The sequence below is a fragment of the Achroia grisella genome, unplaced genomic scaffold, assembly GCF_030625045.1.
Source record: "Achroia grisella isolate CSIRO2021 unplaced genomic scaffold, CSIRO_AGI_Agris_v1 utg660, whole genome shotgun sequence".
In the NCBI taxonomy this organism is placed as follows: Eukaryota; Metazoa; Arthropoda; class Insecta; order Lepidoptera; family Pyralidae; genus Achroia; species Achroia grisella.
In genome coordinates this window covers 50,519-71,899 of record NW_026712984.1, presented here as the reverse complement: position 1 = coordinate 71,899, position 21,381 = coordinate 50,519, and the positions used below count along the sequence as shown (strand labels likewise).

The 21,381-nt window shown below is 30.6% G+C and overlaps 2 protein-coding genes and 1 long non-coding RNA gene across 3 annotated transcripts; 2 read left to right on the top strand and 1 right to left on the bottom strand.

The window, feature by feature from the left end:
- Positions 1 to 1,370: 1,370 nt before the first annotated feature.
- LOC131849736 (NADH dehydrogenase [ubiquinone] 1 beta subcomplex subunit 9) lies at positions 1,371 to 4,073 on the top strand. The gene is made up of 3 exons (XM_059199851.1): positions 1,371 to 1,546; positions 2,754 to 2,896; positions 3,838 to 4,073. The coding sequence occupies exons 1-3, from the start codon at positions 1,446 to 1,448 to the stop codon at positions 4,029 to 4,031; spliced, it is 438 nt and encodes a 145-aa protein (XP_059055834.1). The 5' UTR covers positions 1,371 to 1,445; the 3' UTR covers positions 4,032 to 4,073.
- Positions 4,074 to 6,199: 2,126 nt separating this feature from the next.
- On the bottom strand, positions 6,200 to 10,533 carry LOC131849735 (derlin-1). The gene is made up of 5 exons (XM_059199850.1): positions 10,320 to 10,533; positions 9,098 to 9,301; positions 8,391 to 8,539; positions 7,757 to 7,867; positions 6,200 to 7,058 (listed from the first exon to the last, which is right to left on the bottom strand). Exons 1-5 carry the CDS (start codon positions 10,470 to 10,472, stop codon positions 6,923 to 6,925), a joined length of 753 nt encoding a protein of 250 aa, XP_059055833.1. The 5' UTR covers positions 10,473 to 10,533; the 3' UTR covers positions 6,200 to 6,922.
- A 2,699-nt stretch (positions 10,534 to 13,232) lies between these two features.
- LOC131849872 (uncharacterized) lies at positions 13,233 to 20,478 on the top strand. The gene is made up of 4 exons (XR_009357806.1): positions 13,233 to 13,391; positions 13,870 to 13,964; positions 16,608 to 16,739; positions 20,334 to 20,478. It is a non-coding gene; the product is annotated as an uncharacterized LOC131849872 (long non-coding RNA).
- The last annotated feature ends 903 nt before the right edge of the window (positions 20,479 to 21,381 follow it).

The following is a 21,381-nucleotide window of genomic DNA, read 5'->3' as shown; positions in this document are numbered from 1 at the left end:
CTTCAGACTTATTTTAAAAGACATCGAATTCGTGAAGTGCCAATCTAAAAGGAATATTTTAATGGAGCGACTATGACATAAAGATACACAGATTCAAGTATTTGGAGCGTATGCAAAAGAATCGAGAAGCCGATGATAAGCTAAATGTAGTTTATTAGGATGAAACCTACATACACGATTCATTTTCAGTGAATAAATGCTGACAAAATAAAGATATTGCAGGCCCATCTAAAAGTATTTCGGCAGAGTCTAGAATCTAGATGGATCATTGTACATACTGGTGGAAAATATGGTTTTGTGCCAAACTGTTGTTTGGAATATAGGTCGAAGAGTCGTATGTCAATAGACATGCAAGTGATATAAAGTCTTTAATAGAAGAAGCTTTCTCTCAAATAGGGATCGATGAATGGCAAAAATCTTGTCAACATGTAATAAAAATTTAATATCAGTTCACAGAACAAAATCGATTAACTGAGACTATCAGTTTATCATAAATACTACGTCTTCCACTTCCGATGAAGAGTTTTGTATGGATGTGCAATGTTTGAAACCATTTTCAATTTCTGATAACCTATAATTAATTAATAAACTCATGAAAACTCAATTACTCTGAATTGGGGTTTTCATCTAAATTTCGAACCCCACATTCGCCACAGTAAATTTTCAAAAATTATCCTTGATCATTGGATAAATTTACTTATTACATTTCAAAATTAGCCGCTGTAAGGAAAAAAAAGTATCAAAACATTTTATTCCAAATTCCCCAGTATTGCTAACATAAGTTTTTTTCCCTTTCTGCCATCAGATACCGATATAGGTCTATCGGTACATACAAAATCTGCGAATAAATAAAATTTTAGCGGTGAATATAGGAATTGGGTCGCATTTTTTAAATCTGCGAATAGTGAAAACGCGAATAAGAAGCTTTTACTGTATCTGACGGATTGCAGACACGTTTTAATTGAACATCATAATAAGCATAATTTATAATACATACCGGCTAAGGAATCATTTTAATACCATGTCAGCTTTTGATATATGCAGTGTGAATAAACAAAATATACTGTACTTTGTGTACAGTGATTAGTACTAGTGATTTCTTACTCATTTCTGCACAAGCTATTTTGTCTATGGTTTCGTTCAAATGATTAGCCACTCTATTCAATGATTAAATATTAGTTGTTATCAACCTCAATACAGAGTAAGAAAGCGATTATCAATTACCTTAAAGTAGTACTATGTTCTCTATTTTATTGTATATTATAATAGTAATTAACTATTCGATTATATTGAATCGATCAGAACGTACGCTTCACATCACGGCGTGTTGTCATTTTGCTCTACGTCAGTTCTACGTTGATTGAAGGCATAGCATCAATCAAGCAATCAAAGTCAAATAAATTCGAAGGCAAACAAAATCTTAAAATCAAAATATAATACTTAAAATGGCGAATGTTCCTTTTCTAGGAATAAAAACCCATGCGCAAAAAGTTTGTAGTCTTTACAAGAGGGCTTTACGTAATATAGAGGCGTTTTATGATCGACGGTATGGTTTATTTTCCTATTTCTAATTAATAACCTAGACCTTTTCAATTTTATATTGCGTTACGTAATTTTGCTTTTTATGAAACACAATTTATTGATCACATACGTTTACAGATATTACCAAGATTCTTTGTGCTTTTGGAAATTGTAATAAAATCTTGCAATAAATTGTTCAGGTTAATTTCAGTATCTTTTATACTTAAGTTGCTACACATAATTGCTTTTATTTTGTATGGCAATTTTTACATTATTATGTTATTACTGGCGTATTAGAAGCATACTTTATATGTTTTGTATTTAGAAAATTGTATAATATAAATTGGTTCATAAGTAATACATCATCCTTAGAATATTTCCTAAGCTTTAACAGTTATTACTTCTTATTTTTTTTAAAATTACTTTACTATTAATACTATTTAGAATAAAATATTTACTAAAATATCAAGTAGATTATATTGAATAACTATACATGGCAAAAATATTTATTTGTGTTAATATTAACTCAAAAAAATACAAATAAATTGGACTGCCTTTTTCGGATTTGTTAATAATAGAATGATTAAGAAATCATAACCAATGAGCATTAATCTTCCACCTACACCATGTCTCCTAATACAAATTTGCCAAAGTAAGAAAAGAAAGAGCAATTAAGACTCCAAGTAAAGAAACTTGTAGTATTGGTATAGATGAAGACCAGAGCTGTTGTATAATTCTAATATCACTGGTCAATATATCATCTAACTCCGAAGCTTATGGGTACTGAACTCACAAAAATACTTTAAATTGTATATTTTTGTAAATACATACTTAATAACAGTCAGGCCAATTCAAACAATCAGTATACAAATCTGAACCTGGGGGAAGGTGGTTGTGAGATTGTGATAATATGTACCGTTAACCCCATTGCTAACATGGTACCATGTCATGTTGAACTCCATGCAGTTCCCTCTGAAAAACATTGAGATAAATTGCTGGTGAATTTGTCACAGTCGACAAACTGAACTGACCTCATGTTCATCTTATCATCCTCCACTGGTGCCCTGCCAGTTTATACTGATAATGCAGGTGGTGCACCATATCATTATAATCTATTTTAAAAAAAATGTATAAACTATCAAACACAATGTCATATGTCAAACAGCTAGACCATTGAGACAAATTAAAGAAAGGTGATGTATCAACTTGCTAATATTTTTTTATAATTATAGCCATGTATACCGGTACCATGCTGTGCTGCTACGAGCACGATTTGATAATAATGCCAAGGAAACAGACATGCGCAAGGCTATAACATTACTGAAGGAGGGAGAAGAAGAATTGTTCTTACAGCAACATCCCATTCCTAAGAAATGTGAGTAAAGAAAAATGTAACCTTTGACTGTCCATTTTATTAGTAAAAGATAGACCAGACTTCATACTAGCCATAAACTGTGTACTAAAGGAATTCTTATTTAAAAATGAAGTTTATCTTCTTTATGGTGTAAACATAGATCTGCAAGGCTAGTTAAACACAGCTCTAACTAGGAATGATATGTCTTCATTTGAATTATTTTGCTCTAAAATAAAAATAATATTACTAGAATTAAGTTACTAAATTTTTAGATTTTTCTTCTCAGCTATGCATGCTGATATAAAGTAATTTGCATAATACTTACTAAAACCTTTATTGTTTTTGTGAAAGTCTACAGGTTTTGTTTAAGGATAATGATGAATTGGTGCACCAGCTTCACTGATGCTGTACACTAATGTTGCATTTCAGCAGAATAACACACAATGTTTGGATGATTCAACCCCATTACCAATAATCTCACCATCCCCACTCAGAGGTCCTACTGCCAATGTTAGATGGTTAAGTTAAACTTATTAATAATTTGGGCTACTAGATCACTAGTCCTCATTGCTAGCAATGAGAACTACTAAGCCACTAGTCCTCTTACACTAACAATGTATGTATCCATTCAATGTATCCATTTGATCCTATTGTGCTTCATTGTATAATCTTAGCTCTTTGGACCATTCCATTATATGAATGATAATAGTATAATGGATCCATCTGCTCTTTTAAAAATATTCTATATAATGTCTGGTAATAGCAAATATTTGACATGTCTACTTTTCACATGGCAAGGCTACCCTCCTGTCTTGACTGTTTCATGTGGTTTGATATAGGTTCATCACCGGTGAGTCAGTAAGTCAGTAAAATTCAAAGTGTTGGATTCATGATCATTAGCATTCTAAGTTGTATAAACCAATGTACACGACGCCTGCAATTAATTTTTGTCCTGTTTACAGTCGCTACCAGCGTTGGCGGGGTTGCTCACGCGCGTGTCGTCACGGCCCCGGATTGGGTGCTTGATTACTGGCATCCATTAGAAAAGGCTCAGTACCCAGAATATTTCAAGCGACGTGAGCAAAGGAAGAAAGAGTTTATTGCCAATTGGGAGAAAGAGTATGGCAAGCCCGATCCAAAAGACCTTCACCACTGAATGTATAAATCTAGTGTATATTAGTAAACGTATTTAATTTTATTTTGTCTTTACTTGTCATTTTTTATGTTTTAAAGCAATTTGTGTGTATCTCTGTTTCACCGTTTATTTAAGCTGCCAAGTATTTAATTTGTAAGCTGTGTATGGGTTGAACTTCTATTTAGACCTCTGTAGTAGTGAATGGCAACCCATGAGGTTACATTGCGCGGTGCTATTCATGAATAAGATGACGGTTACTACTATTATCGTGAGCTTGTTTGCCAATAAAAAAATACACGGTTCAACAACAACTATAGAAACTAAATAGTACAATGAAATGAAAGGGGAAAAAATAAAAATGTGTGTATTTGTTTCATTGTTAAAATATCATTATAGAAATATACCATAGTTCTTAGGTATAAATATCTATGTACAATTAATAAAATATAATCTACGCAGACAAGGGAAATTACTTCAGATTGTCCTCTGTGACCCTCTTTGTCAGCAAAGGTCTATGATAAATTTAAACATGTCGCATTTTTAAGATTCTGCAAACATGAGATTGGTAGGCATTCATATTAATATTCAAAGATTCTCCATCATCTGCGCGGACTTTAAAATAACAAAATTATGTTTAGAAACTGACAGGAACCATTCAAAATTTAGTATTGTACCCTACGATCCCAACCAACATAATTTTTTTCCAACATGCATGTACATAGAGGCAAGTAATTTGTACTCACAAACATTAAATATACAATCTTTGTTTGTGTTAATACAACATTTAAATTTTAATACAATTTAAACTCTTGACATGACATACTTAAAACATATCCTATACTCCTGCTTTATCTTAATATTTCATACATGCATCCTGATCAAATATATTTCTTTTAAAATAAGATATATAAAATAATATACTCATGTAATTCAATTAAAAGTATCTAGTCCATCGAAAAGGAATAAAACTAATTGTAATTTATATTATAATGTTATTGGTAAGTGGGTTAATATTATTACATTATCTGGATTAAGCAGTCATAAATACAGAATAAAGGCAGTTACATACAAACAAAACTGCATCAATAGCTTCAAAACTGGCATTATGTCTGTTATTTATATACATAAGTGATAATGTAATATCCCCCTATTATATACATAAGTTTTATGCTTAGTCCAGCTTCCAAAAAAATATTATTACCAGCTTATTTACGAAACACTTTACTTAATTGGTAAATTAAGTAAATAAGCTGGTAATAAGATTTGTTGATTTAAATCGTACAAATAAATAAAATTTAATTGTACGTTTGTAATTTCAAATTGGCAGCTTTGTTGTGTCTGTCTGTTTGTTCTTACTAATCTCTGAAACTGCTGGACCTATTTGAAGGGAGAATTTAGACTGCTATTATTTTAACAAATTTTACTTATATTAACAAAAAAAAAAGTTAAATTCCATGCAGATGAAGGGTTTTTTTATTTTTTAAGTCGTGGGTAACAGTTAATGTAGTTCTATAATTTAAAATGTTTAGTTAATCTATTTCCTCTGGTCACTTCAGACAAGTGAACATAACATGAGAACAATCTAACTGATTTCATTCAACTTGTTCTTTTTACTTGTCTGACACTTTGTAGGTTGTTATGGAATTTCTTTTTTAAGAAAATTGCCTAAAAATCTGAAATTAGTAACCTTAACGACTATTTAAAATTGGCCATTAGACAGTTCGAAATAAATATTCACACCTAAGGCAGGACAGCGTCCATCGGATTACCTAGTCGACTATAAAAAATGAGTTTATGAAATGATAATCGTAGAAAATATTTAGGTATTCGATAGGATTAAATTATAACTTTACCCTTTATTATCATGTCGTCTATCACATTGATGTAATAGATCCAAATTATTGTGAACATTTAAAAATTTTATGTACAGAAATTAGAAATAATTGAAATTATTTTTAATCTATACAAAACAATAGTACATAGTACCCACACACTAACAAGAGCCTGCTGTTCTGTTGTTCTGAGAATCATGATATTTTATGAGGTACATTGTTTTTAAAGAAGTTACAATAATTCCTAGCTTATTAAATTTATAAATTAGGTTCATTAATACACAGGCTGTTAAAAATATATTCGATTATAACAATACATATTTTGTTCGTGGACATTCACACATTCTTCACATCTGTTTTTTTCCATTGAAAACTTAATGGCTATCAGAATCTGAAATATAGCAACAAAAAATTGAGGTACACAAAATAATTAATTACTCTTTTACCCTGAATAAACAGTGTACAATTAACTCATTATATGAAGGTAAAAAATAACAAGCGAGAAACGGATTTGTTATTTTTTTACTTATTTGGAACTAACAGATGCCTTTGACTTTGTATGTTTTTCTTTAGGCAAAACTATCCTATATCTGTCCTCATGATAATAATTGTGAAATCCATTTTCACGTCAAATTTCTTTAAGATTCCTTCAGTCGTTTTTATAGGTAACGAGGTATGGAACAAATGAGTTTATAATATTATTCCGCATATACATACACTCGGTTAAGGCCGTATAAAAAAACTCATATATGGGGTAAGCCTACTCTGGAGATCTCGATATCAATCTCACTACAATATTTTTTTGTACTGTTCTCTCAAAATGTAATCACAACAAAATTTAATAAACCAATAACCAGATCAGTTCGTTCATTGCCAACGCAATATTGAATTTTTAATTTATTTACTAGTGTATAATTCTAAAGTTTCAAAAATATCAGTGTTCCATCCACTGTAATAAGAATAAAATTAGTTCCCAGAGTAGATCACAACATCCATTCCTTTGCAGTAGAACAACAGAAACCACATTGCTTTTATTTAGAAATCTGACGTTCCATTACCACTTATTTGATCCTAATATGTTCAATTCCCTCCTAGTGTTTGCCCACGCCCCCAATTGTGGCCACCAAAGACGTTGCCGCCGGGTCGAGTAGGAATTCTCGCTTGGGGTGCTGTACCGAAGCCTCCCATATATCTCGTGTCAGGGAATATTTGTTTTCTGAAAAGAAAAAAATTAGGCTAGCTATAAAATATGATTTTTCGCTTTTTGTACCTTAAGAAGTTAACATGATAAAGTATTAAAACATTGTAAAGAACGACATAAACATGCAAGTTATAACTACACCGTTCTTATTAAAGTAAAACAATAACAATGATATACTCCATTCCAATACAAATTCATAAAAAAATAAAGAAGAGTCTGAAAAAAAATAAAAAAAACTGAAACCAAAATAATTGCTATTATATTATAATTACATATATTGTAATCAGAATGGCTGACAAATTATAATCTATGTTCAACAAGCGAAGTAAAAAATAAATCCTCGAAAACTGTACCTTTTTTGTAAATTCTGTTGGAATGCTGTTTTTACATATTATAATACTTATCTCTATGAAATATAATGCATAAAGACATAGTATTATGCTTATACCTACATATGTAACTATGTACTTCAGATAACTGTAATGATTTTTTTCTTTTCTTTATTTAAGACTAAATATAAAGAATTATCACTTGATTGAAAAAATCATTAATGCAACCAATTAAGCTCCATAGACATGAATTTTCTGACAGGTATGAACAAAAAGGAAAAATATTGTCATAGTCGTAGAATACTGATGGATCTGACTATTATTTAATTTAATAGTCAGATCCGTCAGTATTCTACAACTATGACGATATATTCATATACTTACAAGAATGAAGGAGGTGTCAAGAGGGCTGGACCACCGAACTCTTGTGGATACTTAAACAACAAGAAGAATGCCAGATGCCCAATTAGAATACCCAGCAGTTCCATTATGCCACTGTTGAAACAAAACACCACAAAAACCTTACTAATATTATAAAATATTATGAGTATGGATAGATGAATTTGTTACTCTTTCATGCCAAATCTGCTACTGAATGGATTTTGATAGGACACCATATCAGTTAATTGAGGCCAAATATACATCACATTTTTTTCCTCTATTCTACTAATTGATGATGAGTTTTTCTTCTCTCAGCTCAGTCAGCTCTCAGAGACTGACATATTTTCGCTGGTATTAAATAATATATTTTTTTATGTGACAGAATTGCAAAAAGAAATCAAATATAATAAATAACTAAGCCTAATAAGTATATTTTAACTCTTAAACTTTCATGTTTATTTCTTATAGTGAAAGAAAGTGAAAAAACACTGTACTGTTATGGTTTGCAGTACACATTTGCATGAGGTTTTAGTTTGTGTAATAAAATATCATTAAGAAAAAACAGTCTGATTAGGAAAAATGATAATAATAATTAAAAAAAATATTTTATGCTGCATAAACTGAACCTTCTACTCACCCTCCACTTATAACTAGGTTGAAAGCTAACAGCACCCAAGGCAGGTACATGGCTTTGAAGCGAGTGCCGAACCAGAAGGACACAATAACATCCTTGTTCAATTGACACCATACATACAGCACTGACAGAACCATAGGATCCATGAGTATCTGTGGAATACAACAATAATAATGTGATATACACCACAAAGTGTAAAAATCCAGCAAAAGCTGTGAAAATAAAATATATAATAATAATAATAACCCTGGACAATTAAAACACATACATAATATAGATAGAATACACCCAGACTGATACAACCAATCATACACATGAATACAAATGTCTGTACCATGCGAGGAATCGAACCCGCAACCATCAGAAGTGATGTCCTATACCGCTAGATCACCAAGGCCATAATTTTTTTTTATTTTATTTAAACAGAGTGGCACAAAAAATCTTACTTAATGGTTAACCACACCTATAGCACACTTTCACATTATTATATGACACTTTACACCACCAGGCTTTTTTACTCCAGAGGACTATAATATTATAAGTCCATAATAATATAATATGCCTTTTATCCTGTAATTTCACAGCTTACAAAACAAGCTGTTTGGCGGCTGAATAGGTAAGACAGAGTTATCCACCCAGACAACTTTGTACAAAGCAATATGCCAATTACAGAATCAATAGAGATATAGATAATAATTAATAGATCTTACTGGTAGGCCAACTAGTAATCCTATAAGAACACAACAAGCCCAGTTGAATAGCAACATGTAAAGGTAGTCTGCAGGCTTCCCAGCAAACATTCCTGTCTCTAGTCTTTGTGAATAGTTATAGAGGAAATAGCAATTTATCAGGAAGTGGAATCCAGTTGATGGACCGATGGGATAGTAGAACAGTGCCGTGAGCGGTCTCCATATCTGTAAAGAATTTATATATTTATTTATTATTTACTCTTGAATTCACCAGAAATATAATACAAAGAACATAGTAAGTAATAAGGTACAAAAGGTGGTCTTATCGCGTAAGCAATCTATTCCAGACAACCTTTCGGTAGAGTAGAGAAAACAGAAAGTTTTAGATGATGCAAGAATGGACTAGAGAAATAAAAAAGTAACATTAAATACTAAAAAAATATTTAATATTAAAAATGATCCTTTGAAGTCAAGATGAGCAGCTACTTGAGCATCATATAGTAAATTTATTTAACTTTCTTCTTGATTTCTCATGTGAAAATTATAAGATTCTATAACATTATGTTTCAGATGGAAATTATTATTCAAAATACCCCTAATCAAATAGAAAGTTACATCACTCAATTTTACTTGGAGATATGATACAAACAATTTAATTCTATAATTCATAGCCACAAACCACCAATAAAATAGTTTTTTTCTTAGTATATTCATTTCATGAGCTGAAGAAAACATATTTTTGCCTAACCTAATTGTGCTAAACTTGTTAAATTTTATGCCCCTTATTTCAATAGTAATAACCTTTTTTAACTTTTCCCCTCTTTCTTAAATTCATTATTATAACTATACTCACTAAAATACACATTCCTGTTGAATTTGTTATGATGGGTTAATTTAATATAAATTAGACTCTGTTTTCGGCAACCAGCCTATCATCTGGGTTATTGTATGTTATGATGGGCTATCTGACCTGATCTAATGCTCGTCTTATTGTCCTCCCCAGCGTATATTATTAGCACAGTTACATATTTCTTGAAACACAAATAACACTGGGCACAATGACATTGGCATGCTACTTTTTTACAATTTACCAAGGACAACACTTATAGTGACCGGTCTTTCTAATACTTTATTGTATCTTAATATGAAGTATGAGAACAAAATATTGTGACTGCAGAAAATAGGTAACAAAACTATGTTAAAGAAATACTAAATTGAATAATTACTGTTGTTCTTTACTGACCTGGAATTGGTGAATAAACGGATAGTAATCCAGCACGAAATAATAGTAACTGATGATACCAAATCTCCCAACTATACTCAGAATTATAGTGAATGTCAGCCAATACCGGGTAAAGAATGGCACATTATTGTACCAGTCTTTGAATTCAGACATTTTTATATACAATTGAAAATAGTTTCAACAAGTTTATTCAATTATATTGAAGAGGTGATTTTCACTACAATTATATTGAAAACAGATTGATACAGGTGATTTTCAGACCAAACAGTAAAGTCACGTCATAACTATGTCTGCAGTATTTATCCTTGTGATAATTGTAGTCGAAATACAATCGGCCAGTCACGTTATTTTGATGATATTGAAATTATTTTGTAATATTTGTATAAATATATAAATAGCTTTTATAATGATATATTTTATTGACGTGTTACAACAGAATTTGTTTAAATACTTAAGATTGATACAGGTTTAATCGTATTTACGACACATACACAACACTGAAATGAAATCCAGTGAATACAGACCAAACAGTTTAGTTTTTTTAAATAACTGACTATTATCAAAGTGCTAATAATGACCATATTTTTTTATTATATTATTCCTTTGGTTCAGTCACAGACTATCTAGAGACACTATAACATAAATTTACTAATTAATTTTTCTTACATATTAATTCAGTAGATAACTATGTTCAAATATTATACTTAGCAAATAATTATTTTATTTATATATAATAGTTGTGTTTTCAAGGCTTTGTTTTGATTTAAAAGTCCCATCCTTATATGTATATTAGGTGTGTCCGCGACTTCGTCAGCGTGGTATAATGAAATTGACCAAATAAAGGAAATATATTTAGATTATAACCTAAAAAAGTTTCTTTGTTTAAATTAAACAATGACGATACTTTTATACAACCTTTCATCTCCGCTTTTAATCCCTTACAATACTTTTTTCGCACTATAAAGTAGTCTATGACCTTTCTCAGGGTATACTATCTGTGTATATGTATATCTATCTATATACTTTGTCCGCGACTTCGCACGCATGAGGGAAACAATGTGCTGATATATATGAACATGGCAGGTACTGCTCAATGTATATAGGCGACGGTATATAGGCGACCCTTTCCATCAGGAGAGCCGTCATTCTAAGTTGTAAAAAAAGCTTCAACTGCTATCATTGCTGTTCCTGCATCATTGACGTGTTATTGGCTATATTTATCCATGTTATAAATTTTAATATCAATGTTTTAACATCGAATTGAAATATTCGATAAAATTTGAAAGGTAATTCAAAATGCAAAATATGATGATGTTCGGTTAAAATACAATCGGCCAGTCTTGTCCGCAACTATCGTGTGTATTCAAGTTGTGATCAAACACAAAAACATTTTAATCGATAAAAAAACTACGATATGATTTAACAGAATATAATGTTTATATATAACGTCCCAATACTGTACACGGATCTTTAATTTTATATTACGTTCTCTATTTTATAATGTTGTTGACTTTTCACCCAAACACGAAATTATTTGACCGGTGAAATATTTGATCGATGGGAAACGATCGATTGTTTTGATAAATAGCTTTTATAATGATATATTTTATTGACTCGGTTGTGTACTAAGTATCAGGGACCCCAACTAACCATAACTGTAGTGTCTTGTTTATAAAAAATGGCAATATATATAAATATATATATATATATATTTAACAACAACTTTAAATTACACTAAGTATATATTAATTGCCATTAGTGTGACAAATGCTAATTAAATATGTACTTTTGTTTTGGCATAAAATTATTATATATATATATATATTTAACAACAACTTAGTATTCGTAGAAATAAGTATATTAGCAAAATTAATTTTTAATTCACAAATACAACTTTATTATTATTGTTTATTTTTTCTTAACTTATATTTTTTTTTCAGTATTATATATTAACTTTATTATTATGCTTTTTTTATGCAAAAATTTCTTGTTGAAATTTCGGGTTTAATTATGATCAATTTTTTAGATATTTAAGTTGAAAATGAAAAAAAGGACGATGCTGTCTCAATTTATAAAGTAATTATGAAGTTTTAGTAAAGATATCATATCAATTTATGTTTGTTTGTTAATGAACGACGACCCCAAACTTCTGTCATTTAGCGTTTTTGAATAAACTATTTTAGAAATTAGGAAAACTAACAAAGAGAAAATTAACATTTCAAAGATGTTGTTTTTAAGAAAAATCTATATAATTCACTTAGAACCAGTTAATCATAGAGTAAAAAACTGGGATGCCAATCGTAAAGTATTTTTTATGATAGAAGTCCCTCAGTCACAGTGCTATATGTATATTCGCACCACATAATGTTGCCAGGGTTAGTTATGGGAAATTATTGATCTCGTTAGATAAAAAGAAAAAAATATCCGTAAGTTTTGTTCATTCTGTGGGAATGATGGGTGTGATACTATGTATGACGATATAAAGGTAAAATAACATTAATGAAAACAAATTCATAATCATTTATTTTTACAATAACATAACAAAGTCAAAGGTTTAATATTGACATATGCTGTTTAAAACTGAATATTAAATTTGAAAATTCACAGCTTCAATGAATAATTATAATTATCGGCCATACTACTAGGATACTTGTACAAATACGATATTTCTGGCCTATAGTACAAAGACGTTTTCATACTATTTCTTGAATTTTGAAAATTGGTCAAAATCCTATAATATACAAGGTCTTTTTTTAACTAAATTACCTTTAGGTTTTTTGTTTTCAAAAATATACGAGATTAAAGAGTCAAATTAAGTTAATCTGTAATTTTTTATATTTCTTCGTATGAGGGTAAACGTTTTAAAGATGGCAACCCTGAGGCTAACCTGAAATTTTCTAACGGATAGACCACGTTAAATTCACCATGTGACGTATTTCAAATCTATTATATATTTCAATATATTTAAACTGTGTGGGGATTGCTCGAAATAAATATTGAGGACTATAATACCATCTATAGAAGGCTATATTGTTTCTTAACAAGATCAAGAAAGTTAGCCTACCAAGAATGGTGAGTTCAAAAGTTTAACCTAACTAAAACGAACTTGAAACATTACTTCTTAGCAAAAACTATCTGTTTCTGAAATATTATACATACGTTTATATTTATGTGGGAAAGCTTTAGGCTTTATTAAAATCTGCTTAGCTTTTTAAGGGTTAAATTTTTAAGGGTTAAAAATAAAATTAAATCTACCGCTTACAATTACGATACGCTTAAAATTACTTATATGGTGATTCACCAAAGATATAATTAATTTTTATACAAACTGCTTGATGTGTCTGGCTAATCTTAATGTACAGCATACATGTTCATGCACAAACTGCAAATTGCAGGCCGAAAATATTGAAGCAGTTTTGGAGCTATGTGTTTTATTCTTCATTAACATTTTACCTAAAAATAACAGATATAATATATGCTATGGCTTCAACTGCACAGAAATGCTAAACTGCCATGCCAAAGCTTACTGCATTTTTTTATTTTTAGGGAGTCATCCGAATAGAATCTACCAGCTCCATATTTGCCGATAAATCGAATGAGTCTTCTAAAATAAGTATTGGATGACTGCTGAAATACAACAATTGTGTAAGTATTATATTAATAAGTATATAAGCTGTTTGATGTGTCAAATTCAAAATGGCTAACCAACAAAGGTGTAATAAACAAAAAAACTAAAATTTTATGCATATTATGTTTAAATGAGCATGAAGTGCACTTAAAATATTTATTTTGATAAAAGGCATTGATTGACAAGATTGTACATACCTATTAATTATAGTTTGGGTATAGTAAATGGCACAAATCTATACTTATATTAAATCTAGAGAAGTCAATTCTGTTCATGAAATATATTTCCAAAATAACTATCAGGAGGTGATTAGTGATCGATACTGATGCCAAAAATGCAATCAGTAAAATTTTTGTCTGTCTGTATGTTCATATATAGAAACAAAAAACTACTCGATGGATTTTAACGAAACTTGGTACAATTATTCTTCATACTCCTGGGCTGGTTATAGTATACTTTTCATCATGCTACTATCAATAGGAGCAGAGCATTGATGGGAAATGTTTGGAAAACACATCAAAACCACTGAACTGTGAGGCACTGAACATACTGAACATAGGCTACTTATTTTAAGAAAAACAACAGAAACACAGACAAAACAGGCAACAGCTAGTATATAATAGGCAAAAGGCAAACATTACTATTTATTATGTATAACTGAATGAATAACTATATTTAACACCATATTAGAATTTTCAATAAATTTTCCACACATATAAGAAAATTGTTAACTTTTCAAAATTCTATATCAACTAGAGGTCCCCCAGTGGTTGAAATTTGACCATAATTAATTTAAATTATAAGTTTGAACATTATTAAGGTTCTAATTCATATGATTGCTACACAACTTTTTATATTGAGATTTTGTTTTAGATTTATATTTGTATGTTGAACTAGTGGTATTTCACCGACTCTACTTTCTTCTTAATTTTGCAAATGTGAAAATAACTTAATAACCAATTTAATTTAAATTTGGTACACCATTAGTCTAGACATAGACCTAAGTTGAGGGGGGTGATGGAAATATGTATGGAATATTGTAATTTTTAAGATAGATAAAATATAACATTCAAATTTGTAAAAATGTTATCCGTATGGGGCGTTTATAAGTTAAAATTAATTAAAATGCTACCCAAGGTCATTATACCACGGAGGAATCTCCAGTACAAGTAATTTAAATAATTTTTGTAGACAGAGTTTATTTGTTCTTGTTAGCTCTGAAACAGATGTACTGATTTTGATGGGACTTTAGATAGCTATATGTCATAAGGAATATTTTAGGCTACATGTATTTTAGATATTTATTTAAGTTTATCCTTACTATCCTTACTTCCTTACTAATATTATAAATGCGAAAGCAACTCTGTCTGTCTATCTGTCTGTCTAGCTTTCACGACAAAACTACTGAACCGATTTAAGTGAAATTTGGTACACACTCTTTGTGTCTAGACCTTGAGAAAGGACATAGGCTACTTTTTAATGCGAAAAAAGGGTTGTAAGAAGTTGAAATGATGTATGGAAGAATCGTCATTTTTGAAGCTAGAAGCTTCAAACTTATTTTTGAGGCTGCTAATTAAATATAAATAAATATGACATTCTAAGTTTATAAAAATTTTCCCTTAGTGGGGTAAAATAAAATAGGGGATGTAAGTTTGTATATAAATACGTTATTTTTCAAGCTAGAAACTGATTTTTAAGACTGTTGATTAAATATAAATAAATAGGCCATTAAAGTTTGTATAAAATAAAATAGGGGATGAAAGTTTTTATGTAAATTCGTCATTTTTGAAGCTAGAAGCTTGAAACTTATTCTTGAAGCTGTTGATTAAATATAAATTAATATATCATTCAAAGTTTGTAAAAAACATACCCTTAAGAGGGAAAATAAAATAGGGGATGAAAGATTTTATGTAAATTCGTCTTTTGAAGCTAGGAGCTTAAACTTATTTTTGACCCTGAGGATAGATATAGGGTACTTTTTAATGTGGAAAAGGGTTGTAAGGGGATTGAAAAGTTAGGTGCAAGGTTGTGTGGATATATCGCCATTTTCAAAGCCTGAAACTGATTTTTAGGCTGTTGATTAAATATGAATAAAGAAAATTGATTCTAAGGAATTTATAGGAAAGTTAAATGTTTATATGGAAATATAGTCATTTTTAAAGCTGAGAAGTTTGAAGTTTAATTTTTAGCCTATTTTTTAAATATATATTAAGTAATAGATTTATAAGGGGTTGAAAGAGTTATGAAAGATTGTATGGAAGTGTCGAAATTTTTGAAGCTAAAACGATAAAACATTTTCATTTGGCTTTTATTGAGTTAGGTCATTAAATATTTTCATAGTACATATATATTTTCATATAGTCAAGGCCACTATTTTACGCGGACGAAGTCGCGGGTACAGCTAGTAAATATATATATATATATATTCTACACAGACAAAGTCACAGGTTACTGACTACATACTTGTATATAATTAATTAACAAACAATGTTTTTAAATTAATAATAACAAATTTAATTAACAAATCCTTTAAAATATTAGGGTTGTTGATATTGCAACAGCAATTCAACATATCTTCTCATCATATTATACTTCCTGATATCAGCTTTGACTGTACTGCTAAAATATTATTGCTACTGGGTTGTGAAATCTTCTTTCAGGTAGTGCAGCATGAGTGATTCCCCATAAAACCATCTGGACCTTTATTAAATAATACTGCATTGGGATGTATTACCTATGGGAATGTGCCAGTAACAAGCAGATTTTTATGTTAACCAGTACGGAAATACCAGGTATCGTTTCAATGCTATCAATCCTGTACTAATATTATAAATGTGTAAGCAGGGTTGTTTGTTACGCTTTACCGCGAGTCTACTGTAATATATAATAATCCCACGGTAATCCGGCCTCAGCCCGTCGGCTAATTGTCAAACTACTAAACTTGTTCAAATTTGTCCACTCGACACGTAGGGTATTGTTTTGATTATGATTGCTTAGTTTGAATTTGACTACTTACATGTGATGAAGATAGCGGTGCAGTATAGCACTCGAGCGCTACCTCTGCATTCAAACATTGTTCTAAATAAATTTAATGCTTAGGTTTCAAGCTTTCAAATGACATATTGATATTATATGTCCGTGCTGCCGGGGTCACGGTGGACTGCAATGTCGATCTCGTAACCCCGGCGCTAGTAGCGAGCGGAGGACACCAAGGGGTTTTAGCCGGTGGGAGTCCGGCAGTATCCGCAGGCCTCCCCCGGGGCGTGCGGATCTCTATGACGGAATTTCCCTTGTAAAAAAAAGGGTTAGGATTATGTTATTACATTTTTAACTGTTTATTTTTTAACTACTATGTTTATTTTTAATTATTAATAATTTATTTTTTGTTGACTTTCATGAAAATTAATTACCCTTAAAGGTGTATAATAAAAATGGGGATGAAGGTTTTTATGTAAATTTGTCATTATTGAAGTTAGAACGATGAAACTTTTTTCATTGGCTTTTTGAGTTAGTTTATTAAATACCTTACTAATATTATAACTGTGAAAGTAACTCAGTCTGTCTGTCAGTCTTACTTAGGGGATCAAAGTTTTATGTAAGTTCATGACTATTTAAGCTAGAATGATGAAATTTTTTTCATTGGCTTTTTTGGGTTTATTGATTAAATACCTCAGTAATATTATAACTCTCGATCTCGCTTACACGCCAAAACTACTGAACCGATTTAAATGAAATTTGAAACACACAATCTAGACCCTGAGAATGGATATAGGGTACTTTTTAATGTGGAAAAGGGTTATAAGGGGATTGAATACAATCTTGCACCTACCCTAGGTGCAAGGTTGTATGGATATGTTGCCATTTTCAAAGCCTGAAACTGATTTTTAGGCTGTTGATTAAATATAATTAAAGAAAAATGGGTTCTAAAGAATTTAAAGGAGAGTTAAATGTTTATATGGAAAAGAAGCTTGAAGTTAAATTTGTTAAATATATATTTAGAAAAAGAGTTATAAGGGGTTGAAAGAGTTATGTATGTTAGTGTCCACGACTACCAACTTACTGTCCTTTTGAACATATGTCACGGAAGCAGTGGACTGTGGCAGCCAGATTTACGCAGCATATTTCGATATAAAAAAAACATTCGGTAGTGTAGACAACGATGTACTTCTTCACAAACTTTCAGCTGCCGGATTTTCTCCATCGTTAATTAAATTCTTCTCTAACTACCTTCGCAATCGAAGGCAGTTTGTGCAGTATAATGGAAGCTACTCTGAGCCATATTACACGTACTCCGGGGTGAGTCAGGGAAGTAATTTAGGGCCCCTGGAATTTTTGATATTTATCAATGATTTGCCGGAGGTAGTCACTACGGCGGTCTGTTGTTTGCAGACAAATTATTTTTTTAAATTACTAATTTTTCTGATTGCGAGCTCCTTCAGAAAGATATAAACAATATCTTTGAGTGGTGGAGAAAATCCAAAAAAAGTTTATACCAACAAAATCTATATGATATATATATTATGAAATTATATGATATATATATCAAAGGCAGTATGATTATAGAGTCACATACCCTAATATATATCCTACTATGTTTTTGTTGGGGATGGTGGGATATGACATACTCGAAGTAAGACGGAAAATTACATTAATGGAATATGTAGTGAAAGTCATGAGAGGTGAAAATTGTACCCAAGCGGTATTCAAATCGGTGTTCATAAGAGCGCCCAATAATTACTTTCGATGTTCCGTGGAGAAGAACAGAGCTAGCCAAACAGGCTCCTATTTCTCTGGCATTGACTCTACTCAACGGTGTAGTTAGTCGCTTTCCAGATCTAGACATATTTACTTGTAATTTGCTGGAGTTTCGTAGGATGGCAGCAGATTATTTATGTAGTATGAAAAATAAAGATTATTATTATTATTATTGTTTTTTTTTCTTGTGTAATTAGTATACATATTAGTAACTAGTGTTCTATAAGTGTGTATATATGTATACAATCTTCCTAAGTGGGCATATTGGGAAACTGTAAAGCTCACTTAGTGTGACGTAAATAAATAAATAAATAATAATATATAAAAAAATTATGCAGCTGAATACACTGGACATATTTAATATAGTATACACCTATAAGTCCTGTATTCTGCAAATAAATGATTTGATTGATTGATTATTTATTAGTCCACATTATAAACATACCCTTTTCTCTTATCCCTACTAGTATTATAAATGCGAAAGTAACTGTCTATCTGTCTGTCGGTCTCGCTTTCACACCAACACTACTGAACCGATTTAAATTAAATTTGACACATAGATAGTCTAGAGACCCTGAAAAAAGACAGGCTACTTTTTAATGCGAGAAATGGGTGTAAGTGGTCGAAAGGAGAAATGAAAGGTTATATGGAGGTTTCGTCATTTTTGAAGCTAGAACGATGAAACTTTTTTTATTGACTTTTATGGGGTTAGATTATTAAATTTATTTCAGTATTTGATCCAGGTCACTGTTTTCGCAGATGAAGTCGCGGGTACAGCTTGTTAACAATATTAACACAGACGTTTGATCAGTCTTGTAATAGAATGGTAGTGTGAGTAATGTTTTATATAGATGTTAATTTATTTTATACTAACAAAAAAGTTAATTTGAGAATTTTTCTGAAATAAAAGTAGCCTAAGTTACTCCTTATTACATCAGCTACCTACCAATAAAACTCTCATCAAAATTGGTCCAGCCATTTCAGAGATTAACCGAAACAGACACACAGACGGACAAAAGTTGTAGAAAATGTTATTTATATTCATATGCATGCAAAAAATGTTTATCTATATGAACTACTAGCCATGCCCGCGAGTTTGTGTGTGTGGAATAGTGACATTGAATGATGTTTTTAATTGTTTTACAAATAAGTCGTACATGATATCTTTATACCATCAAAAATGACGAATTTCCATACAAACTTTTTATTTTACTTTACATTCTTTAGGGTAATTTTTTTACAAACTTTGAATGTCACATTTTCTTTTATTTAATCAACAGCCTTATATTTATTACGTTTAGAGCTTCTGGCTTTAAAAATGGTACAGCTATATGGCCTTTCATTTCCCCTTGGAAACCATTTTTGTTTGAAAAAATAGCCTGTGTTCTTTCTCAGGATCTAGACTATCTGTAACTAATTTCTTATAAATGAGTTAAGAAGTTTTGTGTGACACCTTTACAGACAGATGGACTGAGTTACTTTTGCATTTACAGTATTAGTAAGAATAAGTGTACCAAATTTTATACTACTCCGCCAGTGCAATTTTCTAAACAGGGTACAAAGTTTTTGCTTTACTTATTAATATAATGATAATTCTGAAAATGAATATTCTTGTTTCTCTTTTGTTTCAGTGAAACCTCGAGCAGAAGAACACGTAGGTGTCGTTTCCTGTATTGTAAGAAAAAAAATTGTGGCACTTGGAGACTGCCGCGGTAAAGCTATTGCATAGCATTTTTTATCAACTTATGCAATTATAATTATTTATTTATTTTATTCATGCAGTATTTTTTTTATATTATATTAATTCAAGTTTTTTCTTTGACATTAATTCAAGTTACACTTTTTGAGCGTGGTGACAGATAAGAGAACAATTTATTATACAGTAATAAAATAATATACTTTCTCACAAACAGCTGCTTACGTATTCGTCCGATTTCGAAGCAGCTTAGCGGTAAGAAGAATCAGACAATTAACAGACGTGGCAACGGCTAAACTTGTCTATTTTAGCTATTTCCATAGCATTATGTCGTATGGTATTTTGTTGTGGGGCAAAGCAGCTGATATAAATACAATATTTACTTTACAAAAGAGGGCCATTCGCTCCATTTATGGTATGGGTCCCAGGGAGTCATTGCGAGAGTGTTTTAAAGAATCAAATATCCTCACCGTTGCGAAAATATCATCTATGCCAGAAAGAATATAGACAGTTTCAAAAGAGTTAGTGATTGCACTAATAAAAGCTTAGTAACAATAACAAACTGATTTTACCTAAATGTCGTTTGGCTAAAGTTAGTAATTCGTTTTATGGCAATTGCGTAAGGTTTTACAATAAAATACCAGAGTATGTTATAAATCTGCCAGAAAAAAGATTTAAATGTCAAATAAAACAGTTCCTTTGCAAAAAAGCTTACTATAAAATTGAAGAATTCGTTAACGATAATAATGTTTTTATAGAAAAACTTTAAATCCATAGCACTGACAATATTATCTGATTACACTAATAATGAGTGCGTAGCGACTTCTATGTTGATTATCGCATGCCTCTTACTTGTAATAGTGTAATTATTTATATAAAAAAAAATCTTATCAAAAAAATATTAAAAATAGCAACACACAAGTTTCTTGCTCATTCTTCTTGTGATGAATCTGCATTCCGAATGAGTGGTAGAATCAAAATAT